The sequence below is a fragment of the Squalius cephalus genome (assembly GCF_949319135.1).
Source record: "Squalius cephalus genome assembly, chromosome: 6".
Classification (NCBI taxonomy): domain Eukaryota; kingdom Metazoa; phylum Chordata; class Actinopteri; order Cypriniformes; family Leuciscidae; genus Squalius; species Squalius cephalus.
Genome location: NC_137127.1, coordinates 16,005,497 through 16,027,641, shown reverse-complemented (window position 1 = coordinate 16,027,641; position 22,145 = coordinate 16,005,497). Strand labels below are relative to the sequence as shown.

The 22,145-nt window shown below is 36.7% G+C and overlaps 1 protein-coding gene across 2 annotated transcripts in view; it reads left to right on the top strand.

Annotated features, from left to right (window-relative positions):
* Positions 1–17,634: 17,634 nt before the first annotated feature.
* sema3e (sema domain, immunoglobulin domain (Ig), short basic domain, secreted, (semaphorin) 3E) overlaps positions 17,635–22,145 on the top strand; it is a 45,090-nt gene continuing 40,579 nt past the window's right edge. For both annotated transcript variants that reach the window (XM_079874285.1, XM_079874284.1), the window contains exon 1: positions 17,635–18,154. In XM_079874285.1, the coding sequence (XP_079730411.1) occupies positions 18,049–18,154 (106 nt within the window). In that variant the 5' untranslated portion in view covers positions 17,635–18,048. The remainder of the gene's footprint in view (positions 18,155–22,145) is intronic.

Genomic DNA, 22,145 nt, shown 5'->3' with positions numbered 1-22,145 from the left:
TAAATTTCTATCTGGATACTTTAGATCGGTCGTGGGCCCTGTGTCTCATCTGGTTTCCCGTTGACGACAACATTGCCCGGCAACATTGCTCAAAAAGTTGCCCTGTGTATCATCAGCTTGAGTGTATTATGATTTCAAACATAATCAGGGACTGAGGAACACCAAACTGAATAGTTGAGACTAAGAAGGTATATGCCATGGACTACCAAATAAAATAAAAAACTGAAATCAGCATAAACAACTGAATATGCAGTTTTAGAATCTGGGGAGTGTTGTTAAGTATTTCATGTCTTTATTAGTAATAGTCACATCTGAGGCTGCTCAGGACCATCTTGACATTTATTGTCCATTATACTTGTACCAGGCACTGAAGGGCACTAAAGGTTATCACTGTGTCTCTTGTTAAACGAAATCCTCTTTTCTGAACAGGAGAGGACTGGGAAACATATGGGAAACACATAATCTTCCCAAACAGCAGCCTATCTCATACAGCAACCCCAGCAATATGACTTTGTATAATAACATTATTTAATAATTTTACGTTGAGTAGCCTGACTTTAATTTTACATGTGAATTTACACGACTTTAATATGGCATAATATTTCAATCAATTACATGTAACAGGAGATAATAAAGTAGTCCCTGATCAGGAAGATTACATAATTTTTCTCTGAAATTAGAGATGATGATATTCTAAAGAGTTTAAAGTGCCTAAATGTGCTTTAGTTTCGCGTGCGTGCGTGTGTGCATGCGTGTGTGTGTGTGTGTTTCTTTGTTTTCTTTCATGTATTTTAGGATAGGAATCTAGTTTGTGCAGAGGCGGCCACTGAATAGAACATAAAAAAATTTGTTTTAAAATTAAAAGCAAGACAGTATTGTACAGCTTCTGTCCTTGAGCCAAATGTCGAGACAAGTGAAAATAAGCAGTATCACTATTAAGCACTTTCTCTTGAATACACACAGGATGAAATTTCAAAGCACATCTGAACTAAAGTAATTTTGCCAACTTTGCCATTACAGTTAAAAAAACGGCCAGTCTATATTGACATTTAACAGAAGCTGCATTAATATTTGAGCATTTATTTTCTGGTAAGATTTTCAAAACGCTGAGAGTAAAATCATGGGCCCAAGTGTTTCTGATGCAGGGTGGGCTTATTGGATTATGGAATAAGAGCAATTCAGATTTCAGGCTTCAATAGCACCAGTCATACCAGTACAAAGGAAAGCCTCCAAGAGGGTTCTGCTTTAATTCTTCAATTTCTACAAGCCAGCTGAGAAAGATCAAGTTACAGTTTGTCTCTCTCTCTTCCCCATACTCTCTCTTTCTTTCTGCAGATTTGTATTAAGTCCATTAATTTGATCTTGTTACACTGTGATGTGTTTCCCTAAGGTTCACATTTAGATCCATATGCCTAGTCCATTATAAAATAATCTCTAATTTTGCACTTCCTCACAATTAATAAGTTTTATCTAAGGTTTATCTTTCTGTTTGTATTCTGTGCCAGTAGAAAATATACACTTAGCAATTTAAGATTTCCAAGCATTTCTGAATCTTTTGCAAATATTGTAATTGTTACAACTGAACTGCTCTGACACACTGGGCACTCCAGCTGGCGGATGTGGCCGTAATAATCATGTTAGAATATTTCAAAATATAAATACTGTATTTATAAATAAAAATATAAATAAAACAGTCAAAATATATTCATCTTAAAACAGCTGTTTTTTTGTGGACAATCTAACTATTGCACAGTATAAAATATCTTGCAAAAAATAAAGAAGTTTTACAGTCATTGTACTTTATAGCTAGCAATTTTTTTTACTTTATGTAAGTTCCTGTCATTTAGAATTTACAGAAATTGTGCAGTGCCCTTTTCTGAAACACTGCTGCCCTGCCCTTGGTTTGGCTTTATACATTGAAAATTAGTTGACTGCTGCAGGCTTTGATTTTCCTGACATGCATACAAGTTACACAAGCACATGTCTTGTTAAGCATCGAGACATCATTGATGGATGACAGTTTCCATTCTCTGGCAAGTCTGCGGCTTTTCACTTTCGATTTATCGAGAAGGTTTGAAGCAAACCGACGTATATTTTTGTTTATTGGAACAATGGGCTGCTTGTAAGTCCTGATGAAAGATCTTTTTCTGCATTATGACGTACTGTACTCAACAAAGTGTGACACAAATAAAGCATGCGTTGGAAATGAAGTGGTTTTAAACCAGGTAGAAAACTACTTTGAATGGATCATACCATTAATAATGGAGCTATGGAGAAAAACGGTAAGGAAATACACTCGAGGGACAGTGTGTGAAATCGTTCAAAGTTGGTCTTAAAACAAAAACAGGACACAATTTTGACAACCGGGTAGAATGAGAGGTCATTACAGCACAATCACGCTGCTAATGAGTCTTTCAGAGACTCTGTTCAAGTCAAGCTGGAGAACTTCCAGATTCAAATAACTAAATGGCAGTTTTATTAAAGATGTCTTTGTGTTTTGTGATACCAAACTTCTTTCAGTCCAATATGGCAGCCTGGATAAGTAACTGTATTACATTGGGGACTAAGTGTTTTTCAACGGTCTACATAACTTCCATGCAGATAACAAGTGCAAGACTCTTGAGATATTACGGTCAGATACACACATCATGGGAGACATGTAAGTCCCTCTAAACCGCCCGACCATCTGCAGGGCCTCATCTGTTCTCATCATCATGTTTCTCATATATATTTTACACAAAAGTGCATTCAGACACACCCACAGACATGAATCCATGCCAAAACACTGGAAATTTCCTCTCTGGATGAAGTAATATCAAAGACTGCTCTTTTCCGAAGCAACCTTTATGGAAGATAAGGACAACACTTCACATAATGCAAAAATTGTATTTTTTATTGTATTGAACTGTCACACATTTATTATTTCAGCATTGCATTTGTGGTGGATAAATACCCCATGAAACCAAAATTGTAGTTTTGTAACTAAGTCAGTGTTTGAGGCCAGCTATATGTTAGTGTACTCTGTTAACTTTTTAGCAGATATAGTGTTTCTCTACCGGGAAATTCAAAATGATTGATAACTATGTATATACACATTTTGGTCTTAAATGCTGTTTAGAATGAAAATGTTTGCAACTAGCAAATCATAGTTCATCATGTTTGTTTTTGGTTCCAGTAATTGTTGTCCTATAGGGATGCATGATATACCATATTGGTTATGGACTGATATCTGATGTACAAAAACATCTAATTTCATGTTACATTATATCAGTTGAAAATTTAAATGCACACATCGTACTGTACTTTATAAATGTTGTATTTAAGTTTTTTTATTGCATTTAAAACAGTTAGTTAATTAATTTCTTTATGTAGACAAAAATAGAATAATTTTAGTTTTAGCCATTTGTCGGTAATATGCCTCAAAATGAAAATAATCTGTAATCAGGCAGAATTTATTTTATGTTGTAAACAGAAGATTGTTGGCTATTTAAAAGAGGGGACATGTAATTCAAGATGTCTTTATTTTCAGTTACTTGAATACAATAATAAGACTTTAATATAGACTATGACTTTAATCAAGATTTTTCTTTTTTTCTTTTTTAGAAAATAGCTTTGTCTTTTAAAGGGATAGTAAAAATTTAAATTCTTTCATTTACTCACCCTCAAGTTGTTCCAAACCTGTATGAATTTCTTTCTTCTGCTGAACACAAAGAATATATTTTGAAGAATATGGGTAACGAAACAGTTGATGGATATTTTTTTCCTCCATACTATGGAAGTTAATGGGGTCCCAGCTGAAGAAATAAATTCATCAACAACTTTAGGATGAGTAGCCTAAATGATTCATTTTTGGGTGAACTATCCCTTTAAGAGAGAGAGAAAAAAGGTTAATTAATCTTACACAAAATCTTACTTTCTTCTCAAGTAAAATTGTCTTGTTTTAAGAATGTTTAGATATTTCTACTGGAAACGAGACAAACTTACTGATTAAATTATTGTATGTGGCATTGACAATGTCCAGAAATCTATGCCCTGAACAATAATGCACAAGTTAAAATTCCCGTCTAATTGCATCAAGCAAAATCATTCTTACCCACTTCCACTCATTCATGTGAGTCATCTTTTTGTAGTAATACCACATAAGATCTCCAGTCCAAACAGTTTTTTAGCTCTTGTTTATGTGGGAAAGTGGTAAGTAGCTATCCCTGGAAGTGGTAGATGGTTTCATTGTGATTTCAACCGCAGGGACTGTAACTATAATTTAAATTTAGTCTGCATTGAATTGTCACAATGACAGCACTTTTCTATCACGTTTCCGGCGAGTTTTGTAAACACGGCCTTAAATGAGTTAAAAAGTCTTAAATGAATGTATGGAGTTGGTAGAAAATCGGTTGTGTGTCAGATCTGCGTCGGGTCTTATACTGCAGTAGGTTTATTAGGCTGCTGGTGATATCGGCCTTAATTCATAGTACTTAGTAAAAGAGTTACAAGTATTTAAAAAACACTGTTTCTATTCATTTGGAAAATGAAGGTGAAATGATCCTTTACAGTATAAAAAATTCAGCCTGATCTCACGGCAATTTGTACGAATTCTACGAGGTGGCTAATTTGTACGAATTCATACGACCTCACTCGTATGAATTAGTACAATTTTTGCTAAATCGTACATATTTTACGAATTGCCCAATTCGTATGAATTCATACGAATGACTTACCCCTGACCCCGCCCCTAAACCTACCAATCACGTGGGTTTAGACAAATCGTACAAATTCGTACGAGTGAGGTCGTACGAATTCGTACGAATTAGCCAACTTTTTATCACTCGTTCGAATTCGTACGAATTGGTCGTGAGATAGTGTTGAAAAAATTACAAATTGTAAAGTTTGGTATGATTTATTAAAAAAAAATGTATATAAATATTTAAATAATTTAGATATTTACATATGTACATTTGTTGATATATAAAGTAGTTTATTATAAAATGTTTAATGAAGAAAGTATTAAGTGTGAACAGTAGCAGCTCAGTATTAAGATTATGTATGCTGTTGCAAGTTACTCTCATAACACACTGCTAAAGAATAGTATGATAGTGCCCTTCTTTTCTCTCCAGATGCTCTCTGACACACACTGGATGGGTCAGGTGGTTCTTTTATACAACCATGTCTTTCTGTGTATGTATTTGTATGTTAGACATTCTTGTAGCCCCTCAGGGTCCAGGGAAACTCCCCTCGGTCATGCCTGATGTTTGTGTGTGCAGTGATGCGTGAGGCAGCGAAAACACACCTGGATTCACCGTCTCACGCAGAGAAACAAATCATAGCAGCTCTCAGAACAGTGGGATTCAGGTCATTCTGCGTTTTTAGTCACTAACTCATCGATTGAGGAATGTAGACAAATAAATCTGGAAGTATCTTGTTGCTTAATTTTGAATGATTTAACATCCATAGCACTCAATGTGTATGTCTAATTTATGTACATCCACACAGACAGGAATGGGCATGTGGTTTCACTTAAGCTATCAGCAGACATGGTCATATCTCCATAATCGGAACTTTTAAGATAGCATTCTTTTTGTTTTCAGAGGGAGGTAACAAAATATTATTGATATCAGACTTTTTAGATTAGATTTTTATCTGTTTTGTGATTTTAAGTGGTGTCAGGAAAAGAGATGCCTCGCCTCACTTTATGAAGCTAAAAGCTTTAGCTGACTCAAACAGACATTATATCTGCCAAATTAATGATATGTTAAGATAGTTAAGAATGATCACAGGTGAAACCGTGCTAATACAACTCTATGCTCCTGCCTGGCATCCAATGTCCCAAAACCTTTCTTTTTCTGATGAACGTCTGGCAGGAAGTAAAGCAAATCTTGTCTTCTCACAACATTCCTTGCTCAGTAACTCTTTTTGTTTTGAATATGTAGCGTCTGAGGAAATAGTTCACCCAAAAAGGTTTTTTTTTGTTTTGTTTTTTTTCTTTCAATTTAACATAAGAGAAAGAGCTGCAGTGGATGGAAAGGTTTTCTTTGAATAACAGCCTAAATTGTGATCTGTTGTGTCGCCAAAAAGTGCAAGTGTTATTTGTCACACTCACACATAACTATAATATGGCTTTAGTAAGAATATAGTATGCAATATATAAGAGGCACTTTCAAGATTATTTTAATTTTAGTTTTTTGTTCCATTAGGAGCTTGACAGCCATGCTCGCTTGTAATGGTGTTGCTTTATAAAAAGCTGTGTGAATATTTTTAGTTTAAAGGTACAAAATATAACTTTTGGCTCTTTAGTTCACAAAAAAAAAAAAAAGTAACAACCTGTTGAGTAATACAAATGCCATGTGTTGCTTTTACAACATTTCAAATTCCTCAGTTCTCGCCATCTCTGAAAAGCCAGCTCTGTTGTGTTCTCTGTTCGGCATTTTTTTTTTTTTTTTTTAAACGGGTGATTTCCCAGAGGTTCGAGATTTAGGTGTTCCATGTCAACCTTTCTTGCTCGTTGACAACTAACCTAATCCACTCCCACACCATTCAAAGCAGCCGGAGCAACTTTTCTCTATTTACGGATATGACTAGAAACACCCGGGCGTGTGACTTCCCATCCCAACCATCAGGACAGGTCTAAAATATATATTTTTTTAATAGGTTTACCATAGTTAATCAGTGTGTAAGACAAAAACACATTCTGGAAGGATTGATGATGTATTAATGATGTATGTAATTCATTTTGTACAAAAAAGTTACATAGTATACTTTTAATTAATAACTGTATTTTTAATGTAGTTACAGTAATAAAAATCATTTAAATGAATGGAATAGTTAAAGTAAAACAAATGTATTATGGTAATGAGAATTAGCAGGTAAAATATCCCCAATTGTCCTGAAAAAATGATCACGATGGATTGCCTTACGTACTTACATTTCTTTACACAAACCATAATTTAATTTTCTAATTTTTCTTATGATTTTAGGTGACATATGAACCAGGTTTCTTTGTGCTTGAATATTATTAAAGTTCTCCTTTTGTGTTTCGCAGAAAAAAAGAGTTGGATACTGTATGGGGTTTGAAACAACTTGAGGAGTAATGACAAAATTTGGGTGAATTATTCCCCTAATAATTTAGCACTCTCATAAAGTGTGGCCTAGCCAATATTGTACATCAAATAAGTTATTTTTCAATTTTAATATTTGATGAAAATGGGTAAATTGCATAATGCAAGTAAAACAAATATTTTCCCTTACGATAAGCCAGCTGGAGATTGACCTACAGAGCATGAGACCGTTAACTTTGTTAACTTCTAAGTTGTCTTATCGGGCTTCTGCATTCACCTTAATACAAATTTAATCCTGTCTTATTGCATTAGTTAAGTGAGACAGAGATCCAGCATCTTAGACTTTGTTGGCAAGATCTCAGTGCTTTTTAAAGAGGTATGTGTCTTCTGATGGTCATCTTATCTCTTTCATGAAGCGGTGGGTAGATATTAAAACAACAACTACACCTCCTTAATGAAAAAGTGATGAGGGTTCTATTAAAAACAGTGATACCTGATCAACTGTTTGAATCATCCAGGCAAGTGTTGGAAGCAACTTAACAGGCTTTCTATTGAACGTGGACCTACAGCTGCTGACATTTGAGATATCACCTCAGCTGAATTGTTTTTTATGGAGAGGGTTTTTGCCGGTAATCCTCTGCTCTGCCACGGTCCTACAGAGTGAGGCTTTGTTGTGGTACTGGCTGGAAAGTTGCACTTCATTCTGTGTTAAGTGTAGCGGAGAGGCCTTTCTCTTGAGGGTCTTAAATCGCTCTGCCTGCTCGACCATGGCATTGTGATGGATACACGCTCAAAACTTTAAAGGGAATAGCCTGCTTGGTCATGGCCGATCCATTTCTTCAGGGCTCTCCATGTGTGAATATCCATACTTCTCTCAAACAAGCGATTTTCACCATTGAAGACCTTTGTAAGGGCTGGAATCAAAGCTTTGCATTGAGGTGTTGTCTTTGATCAGTATTTTCTTTATGTAGACTGCCATTTTGATAAAGTGAGAAATAACTGACTGATGCTTTATGCTATAGCTGCATGTCATGGTGTGCTTCACATTTTTAATAATTCAATGGTCCATTGAGTCAATTAGGGTGATTCTCACTAAACTTGTCAAGAAAATGTTTAGGTCACAGTTCACTTAAAAAAACTAACCATTTTTTGGACCATTAAGATTTTTGCTTTTGTCAACCAATCCCCATTACTGTAATGAAAAAAAAATATTGTTTTTATTACGTAGTAATTCTCATTACTTTAATTTTAAGAAAATATTTGAATGTAAATTATTGATATTTTTTTTTTGTATTATTTCAATACAACAAAAAATTGTATAACAGTATTTTACTTTACGGTAAATGGATAAACTTTGAAAATAATGAAAATGGTCAAAGTAAACCATCAGGATGCATTATGGTAATGGGATTTTTGGGATATAATATATGTTTGATTGTTTTGAAAATAATGTCACAATGCAGAAAATCTTAATGTTCCTAAATGTTGGCTTCAATTCCTTTATGCATATTGTAATATATATATAATTTTGAGTGAATTGACATTTCTTGACAAACTTTGTGAGATCTTCCTAAAACTTTTCAATTTTCCTAAAATGCTATTATGCAGAACTTCTTTATGCTGACTTTTACTTTTTGTCTTGCTTAGCCAATTTGCCATTTAGTTCAAGTGTTCATAATGTGGCAACTCGCATGAATCTTCTTCAAAACTGTGCTAATACATAATCATTTAGACAGTGATATAATATGAGCTAATACATATCACTTATGTATGCATGAAGTTTTATGATATTTTGTGAATGCATGCGACTAAAAGGACATGTGATGCACACCTGTGTAAGCTAGATGCAGAGCAAAATTTACTATATAGATGAACAGAGCTTTTATTGCAGTCCACATACTTTAGCAGACTCGCACCCCTATTGAGATGGCAATCTCTCCTCCACGAGTTTTCATCACGGGGTGCGTGTTCCACCCTGACAGCGCGCTCCTCCCAGCCCAGTGGGATGGCTGTCTCGGCTAGCAGAGGATGTTTTCACATCATTTACATGAGAGAAAATATTTTCACTGCTGTGTGAATCATGAAAGCAGTGGTTCAAGGCCAAAGGAAACTAATCTTTGATATTAACACCAATTTAAACTGTCTTTTTTTTATTAGGAGATGCGGATGGGGGGAGTTAAAAGGAGTCTGCGATGCTGCTGTAACTCTCCAGGGTTACTTGGAGGTGATTGACAGATGAAGAGAAAGTCAAGTTTATGAGCTAGAGACACAGTCTGGCCTATAGAAGAGAAAAATCACAAAAGACATTTCTCATTTGTTCCTCCTAGATAGCAACGAGATTGAACGAAGAGCAAAAGGTGACTTTTGGAAAGGAAAAATTGGGGCTCAGTACATGTTAAGCTCCATTAAGAGCATCTGTTGTATAAAGTTTATTACTACAAAAATATTTTTTTTAACTTGTCCCTTAATAAAGTTGCATTGTTTTCCCATTAATTGACTGACAGCTCTCCTGTCCCCGTGTTGAGAGAAATCAGGAGTAAGTACAGAGACGTTGTGTGCGCTGTGTAAACATGATGGTTATTGTAGTTATAGACTAAATGTGAGCATACATTACTTATCTCGCACAAAAACAGATTTAGAATCTCTTTAAAATGAATAAAAACAGTGAAATGTAAATTCGTAATATTACTCAAACCTGCAATAATTAAATAACTCAAATATACTTAATGCATTTAATCTCACTTTATTAACCAATGTCTTTGCTGGTGAACTTTGATTATCCAATTCAACCATACAAATAAGCAAAAATTACTTTAGTTAAACATCACAATTGTGTTTCTGCTGAAGTAAGAGTGTTATGGTGCTTCTCAAACAGAAGGCTGTGTCGAATGCTGCATCTCTGCTGCCTCTTTATCAAGTGTCGCTGAGGATCCTTGGAAGGCAGCCTTCATTTTGCTTTCTTCATTTGGCCTGTTTTGAAGGATGTATCAAGTCTATCATTCGTGCCCTTTAGTCACCCACAATCCTCTGCAGACATTCCAATTCACGAAAAAGAACTGATGGAAAATGAGTCTGCACTGAGCTTGTCTGAATTCATTATGAAATGTGAGACTTCGGAGATTATGAGATTTCGGAGATGAAGGCATACAAGTTCTCTTTTGTTTTTGGTATGAATTAATCACTTAACACTAATCTGCCAATAATGTAAGCCTCTGGGAGACTACAGATGGTTGTCATTCACTGTATTTTACAGTGGTTCAACCTTAATTTTATGAAGCTACGAGAATACTTTTTGTGTGCCAAAAAATAAAATAACTTTATTCAACAATTTCCTCTCTTCCATATCAGTCTCCACGATGTATGCGCGTGGTGATGACGCAGGAGCTTGCATTCTGACATATGACCAGGAAACGTCGGGCTTTGTTTACAAGCAGAGGAAGATGCACGCGAGGTCACGCAAGCATTGTGGTGCTCTCGTAAATGCACGTCGGAGACTGATACGGAAGAGAAGAAATTGTTGAATAAAGTTGTTATTTTATTTTTTTGCCGCACAAAAAGTATCCTCATCACTTCATAAAATTAAGGTTGAACCACTGTAGTCACATGGACTATTTTAACGATGTCGTTACCATCTTTCTGAGCCTTGAAAGTGTTAATTAAATAGCTGTCAATGGAGACACTCCGAAACCCCCCCTTACGGGTCTTACGGGTTTGGAACGGCATGAGGGTGAGTAATTAATAACAGAATTTTCATTTTTAAGTGAACTATCCCTTTAATAATGAACAGTTCCCTGGAGAAAAAGACCCTTGTCTTTTCACTGTATGTTAAAAGTCTCATTTGTATTTTTATCTTCATTAAGTCACCTTAAGCAATACCATTTTCCTCCTGGATATGTCCAGTTTGTGTTAACAGATAATATTTATTGTATTGTTTGGACAGAGCATCATCTTGAAAAGGCTGGTGTTATATCTCTCTTACAAATGATCATCTGAAGTGTTTACTCAATCTGAGAGCCGCAGCGTTTAAAATCAGCAGTAGCGAGTTTAGCATCAGAATGATCAGATATCTGACCTTTTCAGCTAATCCAAGAGAAAGACATGTGTCCCAAGAAAATGTATAAATGTCAGTATAATAAGTGTACTGGCACAGGCTGAGTGATTTCTGATGGCTTCCTTTGCACTGGTGCAGCTTCCTAAAGCCTTCACTCTTTTTCTCTATTTGTCTCTCATTCAGCTGGAGATTGTAGGGTGACTGTCAGTATGTCCGGTAGCTGTTATTATAAAAGAAAGCGTGAAAGAAGGGGATAATGAAAGGTTAGGGTAATGGACAGCAGGCAGATGGGACTCTGCATATGACACACCCACTCATGCTGTGATTTCATGCAGATTGTATTCAAAAGGAACCAATTAGTCATTGTTTCACTGGCCTTGCCATTTTCATTCCAGTGCAGTCACCCTATAGGAATAGTAAGATGAGTAATAATTATTCAGTGCACTGCAGTATAGAGATCCAAATAGAAATCAACATTCCTTCTCTAGATTGCTTCAAAAGCAGGTTGTTCAGAAATGATTGTTTGTGATGTCAGCCATATTAATGTATGACCATGTTTACATATACAGTCAAACCAAAATTTTATTCAGTCACCTTCAACATTTCTTACATTTATCACAGTTTATTCGCTATAGTTTAGAAAATGGTAATTAAATATGACAAGAGCTCATATTTTGGCCAAGTTTTGGCTATCCTTCTGTTAGACTGTCTCACAAATGAATTGAATAGCTGACAGCTGTTCAATTTAAAGGAGTAGTTCACTTTCAAATGAAAATAAGCCCATGATTTACTCAATTTTTCTTACACAAACTAATCGTTTTGTTTCAGAAGGCCTTTATTAACCCTGGAGCCGTTTGGAGTTTGTTTACGATGGATGGATGCACGTTTTTGAGTTTCAGTCTGTTGGTTGCAATCGACTGCTACTATAAAACTTGGAAGAGCCAGGATATTTATTTAATATAACTCCGATTCTATTCGTCTGAAAGAATAAAGTCATATACGCCTAGGATGGCTTGAGGGTGAGTAAATCATGGGCTAATTTTCATTTGACAGTGAACTAATCCTTTAAGTACACAATTAGATAAAACCAAATTTGGTCAACCAATTACCAAGCAATGCTTAATTTTGTTCAGTCTGTGGAGTAAAAAGGTCGCATTAGCAATTAAAGATAAAACACAACACAAAACATGGTCAGGTCAAAGTGTCTGAATAATTTTTGGTCCCAAATGTTTTTGGTAGTCCACTGTATGAAGAATTTTGGGGTATAAAATGTCACAGTGTACTTTATTTTGCTATCTTCACTTACATAAATGCAACTATAGTGTCCTGCAAGCACTAGTAAAAAATGCATACATATTAAAGAGTTATTGAAGCTTTTTTTAGGGCCTAATATGAGTTATGGTGTTTTTCTGAATTTTGTGGCCAAGTGTTTCCTGCCTAAAAATTTGAATAAACAGATTTTTAATGAGTAATAACAATGTGGTATGGTTTACATGGGAGAATGTTTTGAGCACTATTTGATGAAAAAATAAAAAGGTAGTGCTCGAGTAGAGTATTTACAAAGGAATATATGATGTCACCCGATTCAACAAGCGTAACCAGAATGCCACATGCGAACATAGTATGAGATCATCTCAGAATTTAACAAGAATCAGCTGCCATTGGTTTACGAAATTACACGGTGCAATGCTGCTATCCAGAGGAATGGAGGTATGGAGCGTCCTCTCTTCACTTCTCAAATGATAGGCCAATGACGGTGATAATAATTTTTTGATTGATCCAAGTGCTGGAAGTGTGCTGAAGTGCTCTTGTTAGTCTGAACCTTAGGGATTGAGATCATCGGTCACAGGCTGGAGAAACTCAAACAGCGCAAACTAAGAGGAACGTGTAGAAGTGAGAATGACAAAGAAAATGGGCATGAAAGAGAAAAGTTAAGTGCAGTTTAATGGTGCTCCCAAAAATAACCGTTGGTGAACACAGTGCTGCTCTAATGAATCCAGCATTGGGCTGCGTAACCACAGGCGCAGATGAAAGTGATTGTTCACAGTCCACACAGCTCAAGAGCCACACTGTGATTGTTTAGTGATGATCAGAGCATGAACGCTCCCTCTCATTTGTCATTGGTGGTTTACTTGAATGAGTGCACATCCATGCTGACTGTGTGCTTCTTTTTCCATCTTTTTTTGGCATACTAGTGTGTATAATATTAGAACATAAGATGGAAACTGTAAGGGGAAGTGGTCTCCTAATTCTTAAAGTCAGCATGAAACGGAGGTTGCTGTAGCTTTTTCTTCCTTATTGGCACATGAATTTAAAGTGAAATTTGAAGGCCAAGAGTGGTAACTCATACTCAGAATTTGTCCTCTGTATTTAACCCATCCAAGTTAGTGCACACACATTAGGAGTAGTGAGTAGTGAACAGTGGGCAGCCATTCACTGCGGCGCCCGGGGAGCGATTGGGGGTTTGGTGCCTTGCTCAAGCGGACAATTTCCTGCCGGTATTGAGAATCGAAAACTCTTCTCTCTACAATACCTTCGTAGACTATGAGAAGGCTTTCGATAGCCTGGATAGGAGTGCCCTTTGGAATCTTCTCCGGCATTATGGTGTGCCAGCCAAGATCGTCAACATCATCCGAAACTCGTACGATGGTATGACCAGCAGAGTGGTCCATGGAGGGAAGCTTACAGAGACCTTTGAAGTGAGAACCGGGGTTCGTCAGGGATGCCTGCTCTCGCCTTTCCTCTTCTTGCTGGCCATCGATTGGATAATGAAGACTACAACGGCACGCACAAGAACAGGAATCCAGTGGACACCCTTCACACAACTCGACGACCTGGACTTTGCGGATGACTTGGCCTTGCTATCCCACACCCGACAGCAGATGGAGGAAAAGCCAAACAGCACAGCTGCCACCTCCGCTCAACTAGGTCTGAACATCAACAAACAGAAGACAAAGATCCTCAAGGTGAATAACACCAACAACCCAGTCCAGTTGGACGGAGAGGCGTTAGAAGAAGTGGAGGCCTTCACCTACCTGGGCAGTGTCATCGACAAGCAGGGTGGAACAGACGCTGACGTTAAGGTATGAATATGTAAAGCAAGAGCAGCCTTCCTACAGCTGAGGAACATCTGGAGCTCGAAGGAACTGGGCCTAAGGACAAAGGTCAGGCTGTTCAATACCAATGTCAATGTGGTCCTTCTCTATGGTGCAGAGACATGGAGGAAAACAGTGGCGACGATGAAGAAAGCTCAGACCTTCGTCAACTCCTGTCTGCGAAGAATCCCCCAGATCCGCTGGCCAAACACCATCAGCAACCAGGACCTTTGGCAAAGAACAAATCAGCTTCCTGCAGAAGATGAGATCCTGAAACGACGCTGGAGATGGATTGGTCACACGCTCCGCAAGCCAGCTTCCAACATCACCAGGCAAGCGCTCACTTGGAATCCCCAAGGCAAAAGGAAAAGAGGAAGGCCAAGAAATACGTGGCGCCGAGATCTGGCAGCTGATACCAAAGAACTTGGATACACCTGGAGCCAGCTGGAGAGAAAAGCCCAAGACAGGGATGCCTGGAGAGCTCTTGTCGGCGGCCTATGCCCCAGGAGGGGTAGCAGGCATAAGTAAGTATGTAAGTATTGAGAATCGAACCCACAACCTTCCGTTTACCAGTCTAACTCTCTAATCATTATGCCACGACTGCCCCTATGTGCACTGATAAATCATAAATACTGCAATACTATTATTCAATTATTATTATTTTTTTTTTTTCAATTTACTGTAGGCTCATCTGCAGGGTTCTATTTCTAACCATCCTGTTCTTGAGTTGTTGCTTGCTCGAGATGAACTTTTCATGCAAGTAGTGCACAAAACATACTACAAAAAATACAGCCTAATTTTTTTCAGTTAAGCTAATTGTGCAGGAATTTTTTTACAGTTTTTGTCTTTTTATGTCTTTACATGTATTATTAAATAAGTATTTTTAACTAAACGTTACATTTGAATAGTCTACTAATATTTAGTTAATTATCAAATTGGCGATACGTGACGTGTGTCTTTTCTTAACACACTATCTTACACTGTCATATATCAGGTGAATGTCACACAAGCATTTTGTTATATTTATCTGAATTAAATTACCACCAAAACACAAAAGATTGGTGTAAAGTTATAGTTATTAAGTGGACTTAAACATTATTTGGACACTTAATAAGTGCTTCCGTTATTTTTATTTCAAATAAATCCCCCTTTTTTATATTGTGTTGATACAATGACATTCATATATTATTAATTTGGATAAAGTGTCAACCTTTTTTTTAAGCCACTGTATATGAAGTTCTAAAGTTTGAGTAACAAGACAATATTGGGAACTAAATAATTTCTATATAATTAATATAATAATATGATATTTTTTTAATCAATGTTATCCAGCATGGCACTCCAGTTAGCCCAGTGTCAGTAAATATGCCTAAAGGTGCGGTCACATTAAAAACAATTTGGAGATATTTCGGTAGATAGGTCCATTGTCGTGAAGCGATGAATGAAGCAATGGGCTGGTTTAATTACTTTATGACTTCATAAATTGTAATGCATCATCTTTATTGTTAGGAAAGGACAAAATTAGAGATAAATGTGTTAGAGAACAGCATATAAGCATGAGCCCCGTCTGATTGGTCGTGGCGGTGGTGCTGCAATCTGAGATATTCTTAAAGTTACTCAAAAAAGGACACAGGTTTAATTAATTTGTAAGATTGTTTCTAAGTGAATACACAGGGTTCTCAAGTCTCACGCATTGGCCGTGAGACACACGCAATTCAACCAGTTCACACGCTCACACGCCACACCGTGTATTTCTCACGCTGAAAAGGCAATGCCAACCAAGTTGTCCTACAAGCTTTATATATAACGTTGTATATGAGGCGCGAGCACACAAAGTGAAGTTTCCTGCCGCCAGCACGTATCTCGGCCAGATTGCGTTCGCTAATAGGCAACATGGAATGTTGCGAACACACGGAACCCACGGAAGTTGACGCAACATTCTCGGCCACCGTACGTTCGTTACTAGGTAACCAACAACATCGCGCGAACACACGTCGTGATGATGGAGAAGGTAAGTTGGAAGAAAGCTCGTCTAACATTTTAAGGCTAGAACATTTAATATATAGCCCATCGTATACATTATTATTGATGTGCACAGTCAAAAACTCTACAACTACTTTGCAACCAGACCAGAAGCTTTGGCTCAGTTTGGCTAGCTTACGTTATCTGAAACTAAGGGAAATGTTAGTGGGTATGGGAAGGAATGAAAATGTATTTCTTCATTTTATTTTAAATAAATTTAAATGTATTTATTTTATTTTAAATTATATTATATATTATACTGTATAATAGTATTTCTAGTTACATTAAGGCTACATACGTATTAAAGCAGAGTGCTCTGGGTAATATTTTATATCCTGTCAAAACATAACGTTACATTAATCATTGATTGCCATTGCATTTGTATTTTTCAAACACTTGCAACACAAAACACATTTCATAAGCTGGAGTGTGTACTCTTGTGTACACACACACACACACATACCTTAATAATAATCTAATATGTCATTTGTTCTCAATGTCCCACCACACAATAAATCATTATACCATTTCGACTAGACACATTCAAAATGCAAAAATATTTGTTTTTCCAAACTGTTTGGAGCAATTTGTTATATTTTTGTAACTTAATTGTAATTTTTAAATATAACATTAAAGAGTATATTTGATGTGATTAATTGCTCTGTCATTTATCAGATTTACCAATTGTTATAATTTCAATTTGTGCTGGTTAATTATGAACAATGGGTAAAATTGGGGGGCGGGGACAGGTGGGGGCGGGGCTCCATTAGGGCTCCTCCCCCAACCGCATGTGATCTCACTCCAAGATTTTGATAAAACTTGAGAAGCTAACTGCATGATTTGTCATGTCTTAATACTGTACATTTTTGACATATGGGGCATTACTTTGACACCTCTGATAACAAATTTCTCTAAACTGTAATATAGAAACCTTTATTTTCTGTAAAGCAACGTTGAAACGATATGTATTGTGAAAAGCGCTATTACTTTCATTTGGACATGTGCAGAAATAAGCAAACAGTGTTCTGAAATATTCTGAAAAAATCTATAAAACAATATTCTGATCGATAAGAAGTTTGCCAGCTGTCATAAAAAGTGACTTATTCTGGTTATGCATTGCAGTTGCAATAACCAAATTCTAATAGTAAGCATCATTTTCATGTGCTTTTAAACATGTCCTCTGAGATGAGAACAGAAGTACATCATAAATGGAGGATAGCACAAGGGTGGAACCAAGAGAGTGAGAGAGAAACAGAAGGAGAGAGTGAAAGAGAAGAGGTGGGGGTGGATGTGAGTGGAGCGGAGTGTTTGGCTGTTGTCCATATGTGCGGCAGGGGAGTTGAAGCAGTCAGGAGGGGAGAGAGGGCTGGCACGTGGAAGGGCAGTATTTCACAGAGCCGGTAGAGAGAGAGAGAGAGAGAGAGAGAGAGAGAGAGAGAGAAAAGAGGCTTCTTCTCATTAGAGGAGGAGGAGGTGGAGGCTCTCCAAGATCAGCGTGCTTGATGTCTGACACACTCATACTCACACACATAGTGCTATGAGTTTGAGGAATCCATCGGCTGTGGTAAGAGTGACAGGAACAGTCAGCCAGGATTGAGTCACAGCCTTGCACTCGGTTTAGACACTTTTCTTCTCACTGGAATCCACAGAAGCATCTCAAAGCCATACTCACACACCCTAAACGTCAATGAAGTGAGTTTTATCACAATTCTCTGATGACAGCTTACTAGTTTTCTTCTTTAACCGGCAATTCAGTCCGTCAGCGGATGGAGGCTGCTCGTGGTGGATCATAAGGAGTCAGAGTTTTGCCTTTTAAGAGGAGTGTGTGAGGATGGCATGGGGTGTGTGGACCTTCATGCTTTGCATGACACTATGGATCAGCTCAGCAACTCAATCAGCAAAGAGTGTGTATCCAAGATTACGACTATCTCACAAAGGTAAGGCAACAGGTGTGTGTGTGTGTGTGTGTGTGTGTGTGTGTGTGTGTGTGTGTGTGTGTGTGTGTGTGTGTGTGTGTTAGTGTCTGTGCAATGCTTGCACATGAAGTTCACTTAAATGAAATCTGAAACTAATTATTGGTCATAATTTTAGACAAATGTTTTTAGATGAACATCCCAATAGAGCTCTTACTTTTTACAGGTTAGTTCATGTTGAACTTTGGACTAATTTACCACTTTCCCCCACATTTAAAATGTACAATTGCCTTAAAAAAATAAATAAATAGCTACATTAATAAAAAAAAATTATATATTATAAATAAATGGCATACAATTCATTATAAATTATGTATGTATAAATATTATACTTAGTTATTACACCACACTTATGAAACGTAATTCATAACTATTTTACATTTTGGATGATTGGTCATGGATTTATATGATTTCCTACAATCTCATTCAATCTCATTTGTACAGTTTCTTTTGTACAATCTTCTTTCCCCAGTGATAGGTTTAGGGGTGAACCTTCATGCTTAGTTTTTCTTCTGAAAATCTCGATTAAAATTGTGCAAATTCATACAAATTTGCCACCAATTTGCCAGAACGTAATATATAATAACTTAAAATAATAAATTGTTTTCTCATGAGAACAGTTTTTATTATTTTCTCTTTTTTTCTTTTATTAAGTCTAAGGCACAGTGGATTATGGACATGTAGATTATTTGGATAAAGCCACTTGCACTGGCTTTAATACATCTGGAGTCTCTTTTATTTGTTTTTCCTCACCGTTATGGTGGTTGAGCTTCTACAATGTGGTTTTCTGTCACCTTAAGCGGTTCAGTGAAGGAATGTCAACTGTTCTTTTTACTATGCTGGTCTCGAATTGGCATGTTTACAATGAAATCCAGAGATAAATAGGGGCATCCTTTTGTAGATGAACATCCTAGCCCGAAGCAAACTGTCCATGCCTCGCTCAGTCTTCCTCTTTGAGCAAAATGCTGTGGAAACTGTGTCATATAAAAATCCACACCCCAGCGTTGGTCATGGTTGAGAGTCCATGTGGAATTTCAGTTCACAGTAAATCAAACCAATTCCGTCTAAGCTAACTGTAAAATCATGGAAACAACACTTTTCCTTTGACACCTTTTCCTTTGAGAAAGTCACTGACAGTTTTTAGACTGAGGTGCATCTGAGTGGCTTTTCTTATCAGATTTGTCATAATATTATTTTGACTGTCATATTCAGTGAGTTGTGTGCGTAGCTTCTGAGAAACTCAAGCAAATTGTGATTGACGTGTGGCGAAGAAACCGGCAGGCTCCAGAGGAAATGTCCCCAGGCAAAGATAAAATTTGGAATTTCTTTCCCAATCCTCTCATAGCCTCTCATTCTCCCTGTGCCTTGTTTTCTTTTCTTCTTCTTCTTCTTTTTTTTTTTTTTTTTTGGTTTGATTTAAATGTTGATTTGATAGAAAAAATAGAGAAACTGTTTACATTATAGAGCTATTTCTACCTGATCTGACTTGAAATCACTTTCATTGTAGTCAGGTTGATATAGTTTATATAAATATATTTAAAGGGATAGTTCACCCCAAAATTCTGTCATCATTTACTCAACCTTAAGTTGTTCTAAACCTGTATGAATTTCTTTCTTCTACTGGACACAAAAAAAGATATTTTGAAGAATGTCGGTGACTAAACAGTTGATGGGCCCCATTGACTTTCATAGTAGGGGAAAAAAATATACTATGGAAGTCAATGGGGACAACCAGCTGTTTGGTTACTGACATTCTTCTAAATATCTTTTGATCAGCAGAAGAAAGAAATTCATAAAGGTTTGGAACAACTTGAGGATGACTAAAATGATTATAATTTTTGGGTGAACTACCCTTTAAGTATATTTTAAGATTGTTCATTCTTGTGTTTTCTGTCATTCTCCTGGTGTGTTCTGCGTGTCTAGACTGATAAAGTTTTCTCTACTCAGCTGAAGAATCTTTTTTTTTTTTTTTCTTGTATCCTATCATTATGGAATGAAAAACATGTATAAACTTTAAAATTTGAATAGCGCGAAGACCTCAGAGGTATTCAAGGCATTTTTTAGACCTTGGAGGCATTCACGGGAGTTTGATTTCTGGTTAAACCCATTGGGTTTCTCTTCCTAAATTTTTCAGATCTGGAATCAAAACCAGGAGTTGGTTTAATTTAATCCTGGCCTAATCTGTCAGCATGTTATGTGCTAAGTGAGATCTTTTTTGCCTATACCAGAAACAGTGCTTGTCCAACTAATCTGTCAGTTATGTGCTAAGTGAGATCTTTTTTCCCTACCAGAAACGGTGCTTGTCCAATTTATTAGATCCTTAATTTAATAATTTAATAAAATTGAATCTGAGCCACAGTTTTTTAGTCCACAGAGCCTAAATAGGTAATAGATGTTGGAAGAGTAACAAAGTACAGCAAACTATTTGCGCTACAAACATGTGTACTTATAATCATGACAAATAAGACTAATAAGAAATACCAGTTTTGCAATATCAAGCAAAATAAACTCTTTTCTGTCAATTTAATCTCTAATGTCAATGGTTGCTAATTCCACAAAGTTACGTGGTATTGTTATTGTTACGATGGTACATTTTTCAAAGGTAGTGCTTGTGGACTTGTGAATTTTCCTAATCAGGCATTGCTTGTAGCAACCAGTGTTTGTGTGCTTGGGTAAACATATTTGACATGCTTTATCAATTTCTATAGAGCTTGAGTTTGTCTCCTCTGTGGATTTTCTGAATGCTCCTTTGTTTCCAACTTGACTAGAACATGTGGTCCTGGATATTACATTTGAGTTTGATGCACTGAAAAGCTACAAAGCTGCAAAGTGCTCATTTTCTTAAATACATTTTCAGTTGTGTAGGCAGGAAAGTTTCAGTGGGATTTTCTTCAAGCTTCTTAATGTATTTTGGTAAGCATATTAACCCTCGTTTAGGGCTTGACACTAATAAAATAACACAATTTGAAGACTGAATTTATTATATTCTTGTGATTTTTGAGAGTTGTGTGAAGCTAACCAAGTGGAAAATACAGTCCAAATTGGAATTACAAATTCAAATTTGTTTAAGCACACAGTTTTAAACTGCTTCTCTGCATGCTATCATTTGGCTAGGCTTTGCTTAAATAAATGAAAAATATCTATAGCAAATGCTAATTATGTGTAAAGGAAGCTTATTTCAAAATAAACTTACATTCATCGCCTTGAAAGGTTTTGGCTTCATTGTCTAACAGCTGAATCATCAACACGTTCAACTGGTTTGTAGGTGTTTGGGTGGAATCGTGTAGGTGGGTGCACATATTTGATATTTATTTTTAAGTGGCTTTTATGGTGTAATGAGGGTAAAAACAACTAAAGTGAGAGTTAAGGGACTGCTGTTGAAATTGGCGTAATTAGTAGGAGCTGCAACTTGGCACTGTTGTTTGTTTATGAGGGAAAAATTTCAGACATGAAAATTGCCAACCGCATTTCTTAAGCAACATCCCAACTGTGCATTCTGAGCCTGACAGGCATCTTGATAATATGCAGGTATTTTTGAGAGTATCGAATAGCGAGGCTGAATTATTTAGTGGTGCGACTGTACATCCTTCACTACCGCACGGTCCAAGGGGCAACATGCTGAGCACATGATCTGCAAGAGTTGTATATTTATTCGAGAGTGAATTCAGTTTCAATCTACTCTAAACATTATTTCAAAACACTTCCAACTGGTTTTGGAGTGTCCGACCCCAGTTTGGGGTGATGTCACGCTGTTAAGACAGAGTTTGAGTTTCGTGCATTAACTTGTATAAATAAACCTTGCTGGTTTCGGAATGGTATTACTGCAGTTACCTCTTGCAAAATTTCAACAAGGAGCCCCCCCAAAAGCTCTCCAGAGCTTTTAGCCCTTGTCCCAGCTACTTATAAAGAGTGTCAGTTTCTTATCCTGAATCTATAGCCATTCAAACATACAAAT